The following is a 19,451-nucleotide window of genomic DNA, read 5'->3' on the forward strand; positions in this document are numbered from 1 at the left end:
ATGTGAAATGTTTGTATAGCTGCCAGCGAACACCTGTCTAAAAGGACCCCGTTTAACCACTGGCTTCCGACAATGACAGACACAGAGCAGAGCTAAAGAGACACAAGAAGGGGTGCAAATGCTCCAAGGGACACAGTTAAAATGAGAGATGGATGACTGGTCCCAGGACAACTGTAAAACCCACACCAACCTCCAGATGGATAGGCCTTATTTGGTCTTAAGAAGGCAAGAATGGATTTTTATTCTTACAGCTTTCCTTTCATACTAAAGAATAGCCAGCATTGTGGAAACATAATAGAGCTTTGGGTTAGCAAGCAGATTCTGCGAACACGCCCTGAGGACTCTGAAATAAACTAGCAGCGGCAGGAGAGCATGAAGGGTTCCCAAATCAGCGTCCTGAGGTTCGATTTCTGCACTATCCTGAGAGCGTCAGGGAACCTGGGGGCGAATGTGCCACCCCTTGTCTCCTGCCTCCTCCAGTTTACTTTTGTTTTTTTTTCTTTTTTGCATTTTTGAAATCAACAAAGGCAGCAAGATTACAAGGTAACTAACTTATAGGAATGGAAAGATTAAATGAGTTTAAATGTAGTAACTTTTTTGAGTGTGGTCTGTCAGAGGGTAAGTGCTTAGCATGTTCTGACAGCACACGTGGCTGCAGACATAAACCGAACAATGCATGCACAGGACACTATGAGCGCTGAAGTAAACCACCTATTTTCTACACGTGTTACCTACCTCAGTCTGTAAACATAAGTATCAAGGGACAGCACACTAGGTGAGCACGGTAAAGCAAATGGAAACCATGACGGTAGGATTCCTGCACAGGGGTGCCGCATGTGACAGGCAGCGAACAGTCACACACTGTCGCATGCTCCAAGGTAGATTTTCACTCCTTCTCTTTACGGAAGTGACTTATCAGAAGAGCAATCAACCCACCCTGATTTTGAGTATTCCTCCGCCTTATATGTCTACATAAAGTTAGGATATAAACTACACAAAATGTAGTACCTCAAACTGGTAACAAAAGAGTTATTAATGTTAGTTAAAAGGGTTTTTACTCTGCCTCTGATTTGTTCTTTCATAAAGGCTTATATTCCAGTTGCTCAGGAGACCTTAGGTTTAAGAATCATTATCAAGTGTTTATGTTTCTAGCATGATTATAAGAGATCAAGAGTGAAAAATAATGCTTATTTAAAAAAATAAAAGATGAACAGTCTGAAACTGAGTGCTTCAGATTGTTTTGTTTAAGCCTCCAAATAAAGTGTAATGACAGCATTAAAATCATTATAATGTAGTATATATTATATATTTTATATAATAACGTATGAGCCATTAATATTTATACATTATATAATATATAACATATAATATGTATTATGTTATAATGTAGTATATAATACAATGAGTTACATACATACATACATATATACATACATATATGTAAATACATATATATGTATCTCCCTTAAGCCACTTAATATTCTGTGGACACTTTCTCTGATTGCCATTTTCATATCTGCTCTCATCTGAGTTTTGCTGCCATTTAGATTTTCTTCTCAAACACAAACTACATTGAATAAATTTCCTTATCATTACAGCCTGTCGGCAGCCATCTCTGGAGCTCAGTCACAAATCCCTGCTATGCACACTGACGTATCTCTGCATACATCCCACACATGTACTCTCCCACTTACCTAAAAACCCATCTGAACTAGAACACTGCTCTGGTGCAGACTCTTTCGTAATCTACATTATATTCTTCAGAAGCACATTTAAAGACAAAAGTTTTCCTGTAAACCACGGAAGAGTCCAATCTGTGAGGATGGACATACCTTAAGAACCTTAAAAGGACCTTCTTGTTTCTCTCAAGGTATAAAATACAGTTGTTGTTTTTTTTCTCCTCAGAGGTTCATTCCAGTATTTGGTCAAACATAGTCAGCCAAAGCACCACTCTTATCTGGTACAGGTTTTGTTTTTGTTTTTCTGTCACAAATGATTTTTTTATTTTCTTAATTGTCTCTTCCTGAGTTAAGCTATCCTGTCATCAGGAGTAATTTCCACTCTCCTCTCTTGCTTTCTCTTCCTTACAGAACTTCTCAAACACACAAATCTTTATTGACAGAAGTATTTAATCATGTCTCCCATGAAAACAGAGCAGAAGATACAATAGGGCAAAGACCACATTTAACACATCACCCAGATATCTTTCAGCATGGAGCCTTAAATGTAGTCAATCACTGATATAACCTTGTTCAGTGTTGGTAATTAGATATGGCTGGCCATTTTTACAGATGGAAACTAACTTTTTTTTTTTTTAATGTGGCTTTCTTGATTGCACTTTTCTTCTGTTTGGTATATTTGGGTAAATAGAAAATAGCTTTTACTTTAGGCTACAGAGTCACATAAAAATAGTTAAATATACCAAGTATTCACTGGGCAAATGTCTAATTTCAGCTTTGAAAGAGTTACTAACAGCATTACTAACAGTAGGAACAGCAAGTGAGCTAACACTTCCTGGACCAGTCCTGACAGGGTACTACTCTTCTATTGGGTATCTGCTATGTACAAGGCACTGATGGTTAATTTCAGTTGTCAACTCGATGAGATCTGGAATCAGCTAAAAGGTGGGTTCCAGGAATGTCTGTGGTGATTATATTGATGTTAACTGAGGTGGGATGACCTGCCCACTGGGCATCATGTTATTTCTTGGGCTGCAGATCCTGGAATGTATAGCAAGGAGAAAGTGAGCTGAGCACAAACATTCATTATGCTCTGCTTCTTCAGGGCTGATGAAATGTTAGTATCTGCCTTTGGTTCCTGCTGCTGTCACTTCCTGGCTATGCTGGACCATGGCTTTGAACTGTGAGCCAAGAGTGAACCTTTCTCCTTTAAGGTATTTTTGTCACAGTGATAGCAAAGATAACTGAAACAAAGGTATAAAACTTGGCTACATGATATACATTGCAAACTTTGTGACTCAAAATGTTACTTTGACTGGTAACTGAAATACATGGGAAAGCTAACTAGAAAAACAAAGTAAGTGCTATGTATAAGAGACTACAATTGGAATCACACATACTGAAAGAGAGAACTCTTCTTATGGGTACATCTAATCTATTTAAGTAGAGGTATAAGCAAATTATTTTAGTATGGAAAAGATATGTAGCTAGATGCAAACTTAAAATTTGTTCAGGGTCGTAAGTTGAAAAACTGCTAAAGTCTGCTATTATGAGTTATATAGATGGAGGGAAATAACTTGCGTATTCTAAATAATACGTGGTGAAACCATAAATAAATTGCTGAAAGAGGACTGTTTTCTTGGCAGCATCTGAGAAGCCAGACACTAGCTAGCACATGGCAGCTAAGATCAGAAATGATGGACTATTCGTGCTGCCCAGCACTTAATCCCAAAGCAATTCCATTCATTATTTACAAAAGGTAATTCTTTCCTTCACTTTATAGAGCTGTCACTGCATTATAATAAACATACGTGAGCTTGTTGTGGGATGAGATAATTGTGATCTGAACTTTCATCATTTGCCCCCAGCATCTCACAAAGAGTTGTCAGAGTGAGGGGAGGACAGATGAAGGAGGATAGGTGAGATTAACTCTGATAAGGCAGATGGCAAAGGATGGACACTGCGGAGTTAATGAGGGGGACACCACATGATGAGATGTCAGTCCTGCCAACCTTACAAGAAGAATCTGCTAGTGGGAACGATTTCATGTTAAATACATCTGATCACAGCTAGCATTGGTTTTTTAAATTAATATATTTTTTTTATTAATTACAATTTATTCACTTTGTATCCCAGCTGTAGCCCCTCCCTCTTCCCATCCCAATCCCACCCTTTCTCTCTCTTCTCCTTCCATGCCCCTCCCCCAGTCCCTCCTCCCCTTCCATCTGACCCCAACCTATCAGGTCTCATCAGGACTGGCTGCATTGTCTTCCTCTGTGGTCTAGTAAGGCTGCTCCCCACTTAGCGGGAGGTAATCAAAGAGCCAGCCCATGAGTTCATGTCAGAGACAGCCCTTGTTCCCCTTACTAGGAAACCCACTTGGACACTGAGCTGCCATGGGCTACATCTGTGCAGGAGTTTTAGGTTATCTCTATGCATGGTCCTTGTTTGAATTATCAGTCTCAGAAAAGAGCCCTGTGCCAGATTTTTTGGTTCTGTTGCTCTTCTTGTGGAGTTCCTGTCCCCTCCAGGTCTTCTTATCTCCTCCTTCGTTCATAAGATTCCCTGTACTCTGCCCAAAGTTTGGCTATGAGTCTCAGCATCTGCTTTAGTACCTTGCTAGGTAGAGACTTTCAGAGGCCCTTTGTGGTAGGCTCCTGTCCTGTTCCCTGTTTTTTCCCTCTTCCGAGGTCCATCCTATTTGCCTTTTTGAATGAGGATTGGTTATCTTATTCATGTCTTCCTTCTTGCTTAGCTTCTTTAGGTGTACAGATTTTAGTATGATTATCCTATATTATATATCTAATATCCACTTATATTATATGTCTAATATACCATGTGTGTCTTTCTGTTTCTGGAATACCTCACTCAGGATGAACTTTCCTAGTTCCCACCATCTGCCTGCAAGTTTCATGATTTCCTTGTTTTTAATAGCTGAGTAGTATTCCATTGTGTAAATGTACCACAATATTTACATCCATTCCTCCATTGAGGGACATCTGGGTTGCTTCCAGATTCTGGCTATTATGAATAAAGCTGCTACAAACATGGTTGAGCAAATGTCCTGTTGTATACTTGAGCAACTTTTGGAGATATGCTTGGGAGTGGTATAGCTGGATCTCGAGATAGCAGTATTCCTAATTGTCTGAGGAAGTGCCAGTTTGCTAGCATTGGTTTTAAAGCTGCATGGTAAACCGATTTTTCTCATACTTTCACTAAACCTGAGAGGCTCATTTCTATCTTATTTTGTAGTAGCTCCCCTAACTACAATGTAACTAATGTTCTTTGTGGTCATTGTCTCTAGCAAAGATTAACTCACAGACCCTCACTGCTATTCTTCCACTGATTAATGTTGTGGAGAGTCTTGCAACTCAATTTTATTGCATGGATTTTAAAATTTCGAGTTAACACTGATTTTATTCAAATTAAGCAATGCGCACTGAAGCATTGAATAACTAACTCCCACTCCTATATACTGTACAAGCTGTCTGCATAATAGCTTTAAAGTGCTTCAGAAATCTGACACAAAAGTCTTTTGACATTATGTTCTAGCTGAAGAATGCACCTTTCTTTTTTTTTTTTCCTTTAGTCTCTCTTTTCTCTTGAGAGAATTTCTGCCTTATGAAAAGGTTTCCCAAATGCAAACAGTTCTATCCTCTTCCTGAAGGACTGTGGCTTACCACAGCAAGAGATCAGAGCTGAAGATCAACAGAAATCTCAAAGATGGCAAAATACTGCCTTCTGTACTCAAGTCCCTGGTCTGTCAAATTGGAACCACACACAAAGGGGAAACATTGACATTGTGTGAGAAGGGGCTATCTTCACCAAAACACAGTGTGACACAGATGATAAGTGTCTGAGGACATTATGGAATGAGATGCCAATTGCCTTCACTTTTAATGGGTTGGATTTTATTTAACTGTCATAAAGTGCCTAAGAATAGTCAATGCACTTAGCTAACCAGTTTCTGTCCAGAAAATGTCTCGGAAAGGCATTCTTTCCCTTGGTGCTTTCTGTTTGCTTGTTTATTTTTATTTTTATTTTTTTTTGTGTGACAGGGTATCATGTAGCCTAGGTTAGCCTAGAAATTGCTAGCTAGTGATGACCTCACACTCTTGATTAGAATGCCTCCACTTCCCAAGTGCTAAGATCACAGACAAGCATGTGCTACCACACTGCTCCTTAGGTTTAACAGAAAAACGACTTAAATGCTCCAGCATAATATTTATACACTTTGTACACTTAAGATGGATTACAGCAGAGTGGTGAGGAATGTTCTAGCCAGTGTCCACACCCAGAGAAATGTTGAAAACTTTCACCTAACTAATCCAAATAAATAGCATTTATTAGTTTAATTCAAAATAAGTTTATTGCTTAAAAAATTCACTGGCCTTGACTTTTTATATCTTTCCTATAAAAATTGAGCATTCTTTTATGTCTGCATCAAAATTTTCAACAAGGCTAATTCAGAAGACTTCTTGACAAAGGCACTTCCTGTGGCTCCCCTTGGTTGACACTGTTAGTGAACCCTCAGCATCCAACTTTATGGACTGGCCCTGAGAGCACACACCATGCAGAAAACACACGCTGTTGTGTCTGGCATTCTTGCCTCTCTAAAGACAGCACAACTTTGCTGTTAAGCACCTATCACGTGGCTGTGGTTTGTCCGTGGATACCTGCCCTCCTTAGCTTCAGAGGAAGGCCTGTCACAGCCAGCGTGGTCTTAGCAAAAGTTATGCTGCCATAGCGCACTCCATCTAGCCGTCCTCACTCTCTGAGGAAGGTCTGAGAGTAGACTCTATTCACTGCAGGCAAAACAGGGAGGGCAGTACAAGAGGCCGGCAGAAAGAAGACAAGCCGCCTAGACTTTTGGAGCAGGGTTCCTGGGAGCATTAGAAGGTATGGAGACAGGGGTCCAGCTCTGAGCAAGACGAAGTACTATGTAGAGAAAGTAGAATATATAAGGCCAACAAATGCAACAAGCCGCCAAGTAATTCAGTCACTTGGGAATAATGGAGGTAAAGGCATATATATATATATAATATATATATATATTATATATATATATATATATATATATATATATATATTAGACACCAGGAGGCCAGGGCAGGAGACTGTATACCACTGAAACAAGAAATGGGAATTTCCCCAGGAATCTCATGCTGGTAGAAAAATAGAAAAAAAGAGCAAGCTAAAGCTTGGCACTGATTATTGTCAGACCATCTTGTAAGAGAAACCAGAGCCAGATGTCAATTATAGTCTGGACCACACCTTGAGCACGATGCTTCACTATGCAAGCCTCTTGCTCTCTATCTAAACCTAAATTTCATGTCAGGACCATAAAGCTACACTTGGAAGGGCAGGGTCACTAGAACCTCCTTTCTGCCTCTGTTTCCAATACAAGCACAGTGAAATAAATCTCCTTTCTCCAATGCTTATCATTATTTGTTCTGTTGAACAAATAATTTCTTCTCATGGTTGTCGTCCTATCAAGAAAAGGTGGCCTAGACGAGTTCCTGGGGACCATTAGAGTCCAGGCCTGGATCCTACCCTTTTGTAAGAGGATATTTATCACATCAGCTGAAGCACAGGCAGTGCCCTAATTCCAGTTTCAAAGATGCTTTTCCCTGCCCTGCCTGAACTATACTTCAGCTTACATATTGTTTAACTTATTTCTTTTTTCCTAATCTCTGAAAATCATACTCAGAGATATTACTCCCATAACACCCAGACTAATGGCCACTAGACTCAATAGCTATTACATCACAAGTATGTCACCTGTCTGACACACCTAGGACATACGTCATTTTTAAATCAAGATGACTTTCTGGAAGGAGGGAGGTTCCCTTCCTCACAGAAGCACATAATGCCCCTTGGTTTCCCTGTTTCAGGTGGGGAATTTGTGGAAGGAAGTCCAGAACTGTGGGTTTCATCTGATTCATGATTTCCTGGTTAAATGACTCTGTGAGAGGCACCTGACTACAGGCACTTGCTTTGTATATGGAAATGGGAAGGACCAACTAAGATACATGAAGCTTAATATTCTTTTTTTTTTTTAAGATTCATTCATTTATTATTTATGCAGCATTCTGCCTACATGTAAATCTGTGCACCAGAAGAGGGCACCAGATTGCACCATAAATATTTATGAGCCACCAAGTGGTTGCTGAGAATTGAACTCAGGACCTTTGGAAGAAGAGCCAGTGCTCTTAACCTCTGAGCCATCTCTCCAGGCCCTTAATATTCTTTTTAAATAATTGAGCCTCTACTTGCTTAGAAAGTGATTCATGGTAGGGGCTCAATAAATATAATTTCAAGCTGAGATTTATTTTTTTGCTAGACATGTCTTTCTTGAACAAACATAATTACATGTCAACTATATAAATGCAATCTTTATAAGGAACATGAGTTTGGGCTACCTCCAATTATTATTACTGTTTTGAAAGTGTGTATCTACCAGAGAGCAGACAGTATGACAGTATCTCAACTACAGAAAAGACAAACCTAAAAAATATAACAGTACCCAGATTCTACCTCCAAATACTTAAATATTTAAGGGATTAACAAAAGAATAAGAAGGAGGAGGAGGAAGAGGAGGAAGAGGGTTTAAAATGTTAACAGTCAAGTCAAAATCAGTTTCAGCATGAGGACACAAACTACTTAAGACCTCACCAAGAGTCACACTCACCTTTGTTATTGTACACATCTAAGTAATTTGGTGCGGAGAAAATGGTAATTAGAGAAGGGAAGCCTGTTGTTTGGCTTTTCCTGTACATGCGGTACCTGTAGACAAGAAACACAGGGTGAGCAAAGTGAGCGTGGACAACTTACACACCTGCACACGGGCCTTCAGTTCAGCTCTGTCTCCCAGAGAGGATCCAATGACATGCGCTAAATAAAACCTGAGTCTTTGGAACACGGGCACGGATCTATTTCAGGAGTGACAGGAACGCAAATCTACACTCATACATCTGGTATCTTTTAAACTTAGCAAAAATCAAGGGTGGGGGGAATCCAGTACAGTTCTAATTCATCCTTAGATGCTCCACACAAAAAATGGCGGCCAGGGACTACAAGAAGGTAGTCCATGACCACAGTGGTTTTCAGAGAACGGCCAATCAAGTGAGTTGAAAGAGGAAGACCAACCACGAAGAGCTAGGTAGGTCATGCTGTAAACATTTCTATAGAAGGTTATATAGGAACCTTTGGCTTCTGATTTCCCAAGACACAGCAATATTTTTTCCTTCAAAGAACGTCTCATTAAAACTATGAATTTTACTAATTGAGTCTTTCTATTTTAGAACTTTATTTATGACCAGGCTCTGCTGGTGTCTGCACAGCAAAGATTATTGTCTCAGCAGGGTGAGATTTAATCAATCGGTAATGAACAGAGCATCCATGAGAACTTCTGGAAAGAAACTATCCTGTTACTTTTCCTCTGTGAGGACAAAAATAATTCATAATATAACACTTTAACTATCTATCAAAAAGAACATGAGGTTGAGGCTCTTTTCCTATACCTATGAAAATGCGTCTTATGACTTAACAAATTTAGAAGTTTAGAAGCATTAGTTTAGAAGCATTAGTTTAGAAGCATTTTTATACAATAAAATCTTCTCTTTTTTGCTTTTATTTTTTCTTTTTTTCCTAGTATTTTTTAATTACCAAGTCTTATTTATTATTATCATTATTTTACAATTTATTCACATTGTCATCAGGGAAATGCAAACCAAAATTACTCTAAGATTCCATATTACACCCATCAGAATGGCTAAGATCAAAAACTCAAGTGACAACACATGCTGGAGAGGTTGCGGAGAAAGGGGGACCCTCCTCCATTGCTGGTGGGAATGTAGACTTGTTCAACCACTTTTTCCTGGTATTTTAATGTAGCTGAGTTCTAAAAGCAGCCCAAACTGTGCTTTTACACAAACAGCCACTTTAATGGTTTAATTTTAAGCAGATTTTGATTTTTTTTTTTCTTTCTGGAAATATTCTGACACTGGCTTTTCCCAAAAGAAACACTCTAGTAAAAGCCTCTAAAAATATTTCAGATGTATTTTCTTTATGTAATTATGCTTGTAGTGGGGCAGGGCAGAGGTTGGCCTAGTGGAAACCGCCCAAAACCACACAAAGTAACAAGAAAAGCTTGCTCAAAAGCAAAGTGGCAGTATAGATGACATATGTTGCAAGTGAGCGATGGGCTTCTCAAGTTAAGAGTAATATTTAAGGCCCAAATATTCCTTTCTAGTTTTTTGACTTTATAAAATTAGGTTGGTTAGGCTTATTTCACAATAAGTAAATAAATAATAAAAACTACATGATGTTCTCCATTTCCTCAAACAATTGACACACTGCTCATTTTAAACAGAAATATCTGATGTTAATTGACGTTAGCTCATCAATCCAACCATCACTAAGTAAGCAAACAATCTAAGGTATGTATGGTCATTAAGAAACATCTGTTCTAAATATCTAGCCTGCTGGAAAAGATACTTAAAGTAACTCGGATACACTGCATTCCTGAAAAGCACAAACAGTTCTGAGGGTCTAAGTGCTATGTTCATGAACACATTACTGCAATGATCTGCAGTGACAAACTGACTGAATGATGCCAGCTCGGATCCAACCTGCTAAGTAAGGCAGTGCTCAGAAGGATCTTAGTTTCCGTCATGTTCACACGTGTCACTCACTGTAGGAAGGCAAAACACCCGCTTCAGCACATGGGTTTTGGAAAGGAGTGCTTCCATTTTCAGAAAATGCAAAATTCAAAGGGGTGAGGTTTTTTTTTGTTGTTCGTTTGTTTTGTTTTGTTTTGTTTTCTGTTTAAAGGCAAAGGCCTTTCCATAAAGCCTGATGAGAAAGGCGATCAGACTTTTGATGGATCGCACTTGTTTCTCTCTCTCAAGCTCAAAACTATTCAGTTTTCCAAAGTTTTAAAACTAAGCTTTAAGAGTTCACCAAATACAAAATTATTTCCAGGGAGTTATTTGATAGATAATGGTATTTTGTTTTGTTTAATAAATGTCCTCATGTCAACCCTATAAAAACTGTACAAGGAGGAGGGGTATGATTTCTAACAAGCCTACAGCTTGGAATAGCTTTTAAATATTTGTGACTACCATTAATTCACATGTGAACCAAGACTGGAAAGTGGCTGATGACTTACCTCCTGGGCATTATAATAATTACAAGAATTGGAAGAAATAAGGGGAGGTGCCTTTAAGAAAGCAAGTCCTTAAGAAAACTCTAAAGGTGGCAGAACATTAAAAAGGTTCCTAGACTTAATGCCATGTTATGAACTTAACGGTGATAACCATGAGTATAAAACCAGATACCAGCAGCCAGACATGCCCTGTCGCTCTGCCATACCTGTGTTGCTAGAAGCCCACTTTCAACTAGTCCCTTCTGGAAATGGGCCTGGCCAGAGGGCGCCTGCACAGCCTAAGCTGGGTGAAGAGCCCCCGACAAAGTGGTAATCACTGACAAACCATCAGCATCGCTCACCCTGCATCCTGGGCTTCGTGGGCTCGGAGGATGGACAACAAGTTATTGTGTTGCAGGAAGTCGCATACAGCCGGGTAACTGCCAGACACAGAAAGAAAGGAGAAGAGGCAGTTAGAACATCTCCAGGAGTCATGGTACATCACGCAGACTCCCAGATGCTGCCGGCACCCAGCACAACCACACAGCACTCCAGAAACAAGTCCCTTGGCTTTGGAGACAGGTTCCTCCCTGTGTCAGATGTGGCACACACAGATGGAAGGGACGAAGCTACTCCTGAAAGGTGTCCTCTGACTTCCACATGTGTGCCTTGGCGTGCACACCTGTGCTCACACACACCTATCATCACATACCACAGTAATAAAAAATATTAAAAAGAAAACATCAGTTTCCACACTTTATTATAACTGAGAGCCAAATGACAAACTGAAACTTAAAATATAACGTTTACAACCACTATGTCTTTGCTCTAAGATGTCTTGAAATAAATTCAAAATCAATAAACTTTTGACAATTGAAATTAAGGACAGAAAAACCAATTTTTTTGTAAGTAAATATTTTTATAAGAAAATATTCACAAGAACTTAATGTATACCTGTAGATAGACATATTAATAAATTGAACAAACCTACTTTGGAGAAACAATTTAGTACTTAGTATATGGGACAAAAGTATTTGAGAAGACAAACAGTTTCTATGCTATGTAGTTGCATGAAAAATCCAATCAACAGGAAAAACAAATACTTCTGAGGTGGTACATGCCAGAGATACCAGCTCTGTGATGGTTTGTAGTGATGGTCAAATTGACAGGTATAGAAGCACAGAGGGGACAAACTGTGTAGGAGATTTTAACATTAGGTTCATCAAAGCGGGGAGATCTACCATAACTGGTAGCACGTTTCACGTTTCTTGGACAAGGATCCCGGCATGAACAAAACGGTGAGAGTGGGCTGAGCTTCAGCATTCCAGTCTCTCTCTGCTTCCTGACTGCAAGCAGATGCCATGTGAGCAGCTGCCACGACAGGGTGTACCCTCCCTTCTTCCTCAAACTGCTCTCTCTGTCAGGTACTTTGTCCCAACAGGGGGAAAGTAACTAATATAAACTGTATGGAAGAAGACTTAGTTCTTTGACAAACTGGTCCTCGTACAAACTGTAAAGAGTTTCGCTTTCTCTGCACTCACAGCACACATGTGTGTACTTTGTATCAGAGCTCTGGATTCACGACTCCTCAGAGGGACGGAAATGTAGTGACCTGCCGATCAGAGCAGGCCATGGTTTGCTCCCTTTGCTGGACGGCAGAGCGGGCTGAGTGGGGTGACGTGGTAAGGGTGATGTGTTACTTCTATCGTGAAGGCTTTTATAAATTAGAAACATTCCATGTGATTAAAAAAAAGAAAAACATTTAAAAATCCACAGAAAACAAAACATGTTAAAGGTGAAGTATTTCACACGTTATGTAGGCGTTACAGGGTAAGGCGGCAACACTGCTCCCTGCCCCAAGTCTGTCAGTCATGAGGGAACACTGAGAAGATGGTCTGGTATAACACTTCAGGATGGATGTGGATAAGCGGAGGGTTAGAACTCCACACAGAGGGGGCCCCTTGCAGACTGAGTGTGAACAGAGAAGGCTGAGAAGAACAGTGAACCCGGCAGCAGAAAAACTGGATTCGTTCTGCTTGTTTTCTTCTTTATGTTTCTCTAACACAGCACATGTATTTTAAGTACGTTAGACTTTTTAACAAAGCTGTTGCCTGCCGGTATTACTATGACACTTTTACATGCAAGGGCCTTTTCAGATACTTTCCCTGCGGGTTTTTTCCTCCTGAAAAGACCAGTTCTTCCACTATGAGTTAAATGATCCCACAAGAAGCCTTCCATCAAGGTCAGGCCCACTTCACCCCTAGGCCTAAAAAATCTCTACCTCTAGAGTTTGCACCTCACACCTTCCTGATACTCATCATATTGTTATGTAAAGTATGGCTACAGTTCTGCCCATTAGCAATGGAAGATTCCAGCAGAGAAAATACACTGCTTTCTCTACTCACTCTTCTGAGCACCTAGCAACAGCCTGTCCCTCTCTGGGGCTCATGTGCAGTCACTGGAAGAGCTCAATAAGGGCAGTGGATGGTTGGGGGAAGCAGAGGCCGCTGGTCCTTCTGGCTGCTTCAGGTCAGCAGAACAGGCACCTGCAACATGGTGTGAACAGGAAGCTTCTTCCTCTTCCTCCTGCTGTTCTTACCCTTCTCTAGCTTGCCCAGATGCTCCGAACCTCTGCTACTTGGTCCTACTAAGGGGAACTCCACCCTGGGGCGCCCTGGGGCTTCAGTCTGCCTTCTTTTCCTAGGACTTCCTGTGTCTCTCTTTTGCTCCTGGGTGCTCTAAGGAATTCAGATCTTAGATGCTGAGGTTGCAACCAACTTCTGTGGAACCCAGTCCTCACTTGCATCTCCACAGGTAGCAAGCAGTTACTATGCACACAAACTATCGTAGAGCTGGGGATCAAACCCAGTTCCTTACGTATGCACAAAGTGTCCTGTCACTGAGCTACACTCCTAACCCTCAGGCTAACATTTTATTGAAGTTAAATATCGATATAAAAAGATCACAGATCAGAAGATAGCATCCCTTCACAGAGGGAACACTCTTGTACCTCGTACTTAGACACTGAACCTTGTCGCAGCTCTCACTCTGAGTAAGGGTAAGTGCCACCGTGGCTTTCAGTGTTGCAGACTAGTGTTCTTGTATGCTGAGCTCATTTCATTGTATGATGGTTGATTGTCTTTTGCACATCCATGTCGGTACATGTGGTTTTGTTTAGGTTGTTTTTACTTGCTACAGTCAGTCAATACTTTGTGCAGATACTTGACTTATAATAGTTACTGTACAGACACACACTAATTATACTTTTATATGTAGAAAAGATGCTATTTCTGCCTTTATCTGTACATCTCGATACACTAGCGTTTACTATTCTATTGAGTAGGTGTTTGGACTTTCTTAATTTTTTGGCTATCATGATTCCTGACACAATGAACAATTTTATGCTTGTCTTTGGTACCCTTTTGTAAACACTTCTCCTGACATAAAAACAGGGAAATGACTTAAATGAATGTTCAGATTTAGTAGATAATCAAATAGAAAAGTGCGGTTTCAGATTGGACAGGCATTTAGGAAAAAGACCCCTTCCCCCCCACCAAAAAAAAATCCAGGAGAAGGGCAAAGCATGTCTAGTACTTTGTAGACTATGGTGGCCAGAGTAGGAGAGTCTGGGTGTGTGTGTGGCAGGGGAGGGGCTCAGAGCTGGAGGGGCTGGAGAGTAATGAAGAGCTGGAGGAGCTGGAGGAGCTGGAGGAGCTGGAGGGGCTAGAGAGTAATGAAGAGCTGGAGGCTGCTGCTGTGGGGTTCAAGTGAGCTTCCTGTGCGGCCACAGGCACACTAATATTCGAGTCACTGCATCTCCAGACCAAGGCTGGAATGTCCTACCAACCTCAGACACTGAGAAGCAGCAAAATCCAGAATACCATGTGTCCATGATTTATCCAATGAAGAGAGAAACTGGTAACCCGAAATACTAGCAACAGTTTTGTATGCAGATGATTTTCTCTTCCACATGTTGTGGTCCTCTCTACTCTCCAGCTAATGCTGGCCCGCAACCAATATCTCAGTTACCTCTCCGGACACCGCAGGCCTTTGAGGATGTAAGCTATGGTCTGTGACTATGAAGTCAATGGAAAAATACCTAGGGGCGGTGGGGAACCTGTGTTAAGAATTTTTGTTTGTTTGTTTCCATCAGTTACTTTTGTCCCAATTCACGGGTTATGAGTATGACACCGATTAAACCAAAAGAGCCACCAGCCAATGTCAATAGCCATGACTCTGGGAAGGGGATAGTTGTGTGGAATGACAGAAGGAGAGGCCAGGTAAGAGAGGCTGATGTGAGAAAGTTATCAGAATGCAGTACATACATGTATGGCATTATCAAGAATGTGATAAAAAATTAGGAAAATACTTCTGACAGATGTAATGCTATTTAGACTTCTTTCTTTGTCAATTCTGTATATGTATATGTATATGTATATGTATATGTATATGTATATGTATATGTATATGTGTATGTGTATGTATATGTATATGTATGTAGGTATCCAAGATCAGGAGTGTTAGAGCTGCCTGGAGCTAGGCTTAGCTGGTTTTGAGCCACCTGATGCGGGTGCTAGAATCTGAACTCAGATCCTCTGCAAGAAAAGTATGTACTCTTAGTGGCTGAGCCACCTCTTGAGCTTTATCCTGATATTATTTTTTCTATATGACTATGTGTTATCTAAACCATAGCCCAGATAAAATGTTAAACAATAGGTAGGCATGAAAAATTAAATATCCAGGCTATATGAAGACATGCAAAATAAAACTGTAGGCCAAAACAATTGCCAACTCCAACTGGAAATGGCCACTAAGTTCCTTCATTACTTAGTTTTACGCTCACTTGTATGTGTCTAGATGAACTTTAAAACATGAACTTAACATTTCTGGTTCTTTCAAGGTGACCTTAAAGGCAAAAGATTAAAAAAAAAAAAAAAAACTATGCAAACAAGATGTTCTTCTTTCCCTTTGACAGACTATAAACCAGAATTCTCTGCCAACAGTCAGTGATAGAAGCCTTGGGGCTAGACACTCAGCCACACAGAATCATTTGTCAAGACTAAACACCAACATCTGTGAAGAACCTCAGACAATTTGGAGAATAAAAGTGTGAGAATGTGCTTAACTCCAACTACCTGGGTGACAGATAATATTTTATATCTGTATCTATATTCACGCGCTGTTTGGTAAGGATGAGGAGGTGTGGTTTTGTTGAAGGAGGTGTGCCACTAGTGATGGGTTCTGAGGTTTCGAAAACCCAAAACATGACCATGGTTGTTGCTCATGGTTGTTGTCTCAACGTGCAAACTTCCAGCTTCTTCTTCAGTGCCATGGCTACCCACTGTCATTCTCTCTATCATAATGGTCATGGACAAACCCTCTGAAACTGTCAGCCCCAATAAATCCTTTTTTAACATAAGTGGCTTTGGTCATGGTGTCTTAGCATAGACAGACAAGAAACTAGGACACAAAACAAAAATATTATGCAACCGTGTAAGCTTACTCCAGGACTCTGCTCAGAATAAGATTTTCTTGAATGGCTGACACAGAAGAATGACAGCAGATTACTGTACTGTGTGTAAATACAATATGATTCAATATTAAAATTACATGTGGATTTTGTATGGTGTTATTTTAGCGGAACACAACAGCTATAGCTAGAGACTATATAATTGGGGAAGATTTGTACGATCTGACCCTTGGCTTTAATCCATTTCAAACAACTTTTTAATCCAAGGACAAGCACCTTTATAAAATTTACACCTGGGTTGAGTGATTATCAAAAAGAAGCTTTAAGCATTTCAGAAGTATTTTGCCCACACATACTCATCGGCCTTAGTATCTCAGCTTCCAAATCACAAGATAATCCATAACACAACACATATGTTCAGAACAAATTGTGCTATTGACATTTAAAACAAAAACCACCCTCAAAATTATGGCTTACAGAAAATATGACTTTATGTTCAAAACTAAATTCTCCAATTATACTAACAAACATAAAAAAGAAACTTTTCATCCATAATAAAATTTAATGTATAGAACAAAATGTTCTACTATAGAGTAGCCAATTAAAAAGAGTATGTTATGTTATCAGCTTAGTGTAGACATGAGGTGTGTGTGATGGGTTTGTTTTACAGAGTTTGTTTTACAGAGTTCTTTGGGCCAGACTGATCAGTGTAAATGAACATTATTTCCAGGTTTACTTTTGAAGTTGGAAGAGCAAATAAAATAAAACCCAGCTTGTGTTCTAGAATTTAAAATTTTCACAATCGATTCCTTCTGGCAACATTCACACCGTTACATCACACAGAAAGGGACCCAAATGAATGACCTTAGGAGTTTCCGATGCAGCAGCTAAACGTGAGGTGCCCCATCAGGAAAGTGGTTTCAGACACACAGAACCCCAAATGTGCTATGGATCCCTTTCTGAAATGTTCAGAAACGCAGTCCCTTTTGCAAATGTTAAGTGCACCGTTACGGTATGTTCAGCGTGGTTCATCAAAGTGGTGAACATGGATGTGCTGAGCCACCTAGGAGATCTGTAACTGCTGGTTCTCACCCACCCAGGGAGCCTGACACACTCGATGTAAGCGTGAGCTGAGCATGATTTACTCAAGGGAGGAGAAGCTGGTTTTCTGATTTCAGTTATAAGAACTGGTGAGGCACAGCACATTTATGGATGAACAAAGGCAAGGTTAATAGCTTTTTCAGTTCATGCAGCTGAGAAGATGTTTTTGGTACCTTTTATCAATTGCAGCCGCCACTTGACTTCTCCCAGCCCACACACTCTTTCATTCCTTTCCTATTGTTCACAGAAATTACATATCCACGTATTTTTAAAAGATTTATTTATTATTTATACAATATTCTTCCTGTATGTGTGCCTGCACGCCAGAAGAGGGCACCAGGTCTCAATGCAGACGGTCGTGAGCCGCCATGTGGTTGCTGGGACTTGAACTCAGGACCTCTGGAAGAGCAGCCAGTGCTCTTAACCTCTGAGCCAGCCCTCCAGCCCCTATCCATGTATTTGTATGTAGGTATACATTCTTCACATCTACTTATTCACTTATCACTCATGCTCTGCAGTACCACAGGACAGATGTTCCAGCCACCCGGGCTGGCTCCTCACCTGTAGAAGTACGAACACCCCCTGACTGTGTTGTGAGTGAAATGCTCCTGAGTCTTCTCATTCCCAAAGTCCTCCAGGGGGTCCGACCACAGGATGTCACACATGGGCCCGTAAGCAGGTGGTTCTTTGAATCGGTCTAACTAAGAAAAATAGAAGACAGAGAACAAAAGACTCATCTTCGGACACTTAGAATTCAGAACCCACGGGATGTTAGCTGCGAGTGTGAACATCTCCCTCCCCCAACCTCAGATGGGAGAAATATGACCCAACCCTCTTCCAATGCCTGCCCTGCCCCCATTCCTCATCTTTCCGGGTTTCCCTTTCTTCTTTCTCATAATGAACCCAAGTCGTGGCTACGCTCATCTCTCCCTTTGCTTCTCTCTTGCCTCTTTAATCTTACACTTTCCTCTGGTTTTCCTCTTTTAATCCTTCCCTTTTCTTTTCTATTAAAAAATTTTAAATCCATTTCTGTCTCCTTTGTAAAGAAATAGCTTGATTTTTGGCAGTGATTCCATGTACCACCTGCAGAGAACTGCCATCCATATAAAGTCAGGATGGGAATTCCCTGTGATTTCACTTTTTATTTATTTACTTATTTGATTATTTTTTTTTTATCTGACAAAATGATTTTGAGGACATGTGGCTTTTACATTAAGAGGAGCCACTTGCCTTGTGTCGTACTGATACTCATCTCTGAAGTACATGCCATTTTGCGGTTGTTCTTGGCATGAGCAAGAGTATGATAGTAAAGTGATGCTGAATTTCTTTGGCCACTTGTACAGTCACACTGCTTCGCTTGACCGGTTTCTTTTGGGTCTTCATTTGAAACTTGTTTTCCAGTTATAAACTGCTTTATGATCATCTTCCTACAATGCAACACTGAGTATCATCGCTGTGTGTGCTCTACGGCACCAGGACAAACAGTAATGTCTCACACAAGAAGTTATTAGCACACAAAGAAGACTCTGTGGTTTATTTAATGTGCTTTTGTTTCATTTTTAAGAATTTATTTAAGAAATAAATGGTGTGGGGGTCTGGGGAGATGGCTCAGTGGTTAAGAGCACTGGCTGCTTTTTCAGAGGACCTGGGTTCACTTCCCAGCACCCACATGACTGCTCACAATTCTCTGTAATTGTCACAGTTGTCATGTTCCAGGGATACGACCCTTATACAGGCATAAATGCAGGTAAAACATGAATGCCCATGAAATAAAAATTAATTAATCAATGAATGGTGTTCTTCGTGTATGTGTGCACTGATATGAGCATGTTGAGTGCAGGCGTCCAGTGAGGCCAGAAGAAAGCATCAAGTCCTTTGGAACTGGAGCTACAGGTGGTTAGGAGCTGCCTGACATGGCTGCTGGGATTCTACCTTCAGTCCTCTCCCACAGCCTTCTTTTTAGTTCCTTGTTTGATTTTTAAAGATAAAATGACAATATCATTACTCTCCAAAAAAAAAAGAACATATTATTCTTTCTATTCCTGAGTAGTCT

The 19,451-nt window shown here is 40.3% G+C and overlaps 1 protein-coding gene across 2 annotated transcripts in view; it reads right to left on the reverse strand.

Annotated features, from left to right (window-relative positions):
- Ppp3ca (protein phosphatase 3 catalytic subunit alpha) overlaps positions 1-19,451 on the reverse strand; it is a 285,924-nt gene that overhangs the window by 43,983 nt on the left and 222,490 nt on the right. For both annotated transcript variants that reach the window (XM_060392658.1, XM_060392657.1), the window contains exons 6-8: positions 17,960-18,099; positions 11,190-11,267; positions 8,371-8,465 (exon numbers count right to left, since the gene is read on the reverse strand). In XM_060392658.1, the coding sequence (XP_060248641.1) occupies positions 8,371-8,465; positions 11,190-11,267; positions 17,960-18,099 (313 nt within the window). The remainder of the gene's footprint in view (positions 1-8,370; positions 8,466-11,189; positions 11,268-17,959; positions 18,100-19,451) is intronic.

This window comes from Meriones unguiculatus, chromosome 10 (assembly GCF_030254825.1).
Source record: "Meriones unguiculatus strain TT.TT164.6M chromosome 10, Bangor_MerUng_6.1, whole genome shotgun sequence".
Taxonomy (NCBI): Eukaryota; Metazoa; Chordata; class Mammalia; order Rodentia; family Muridae; genus Meriones; species Meriones unguiculatus.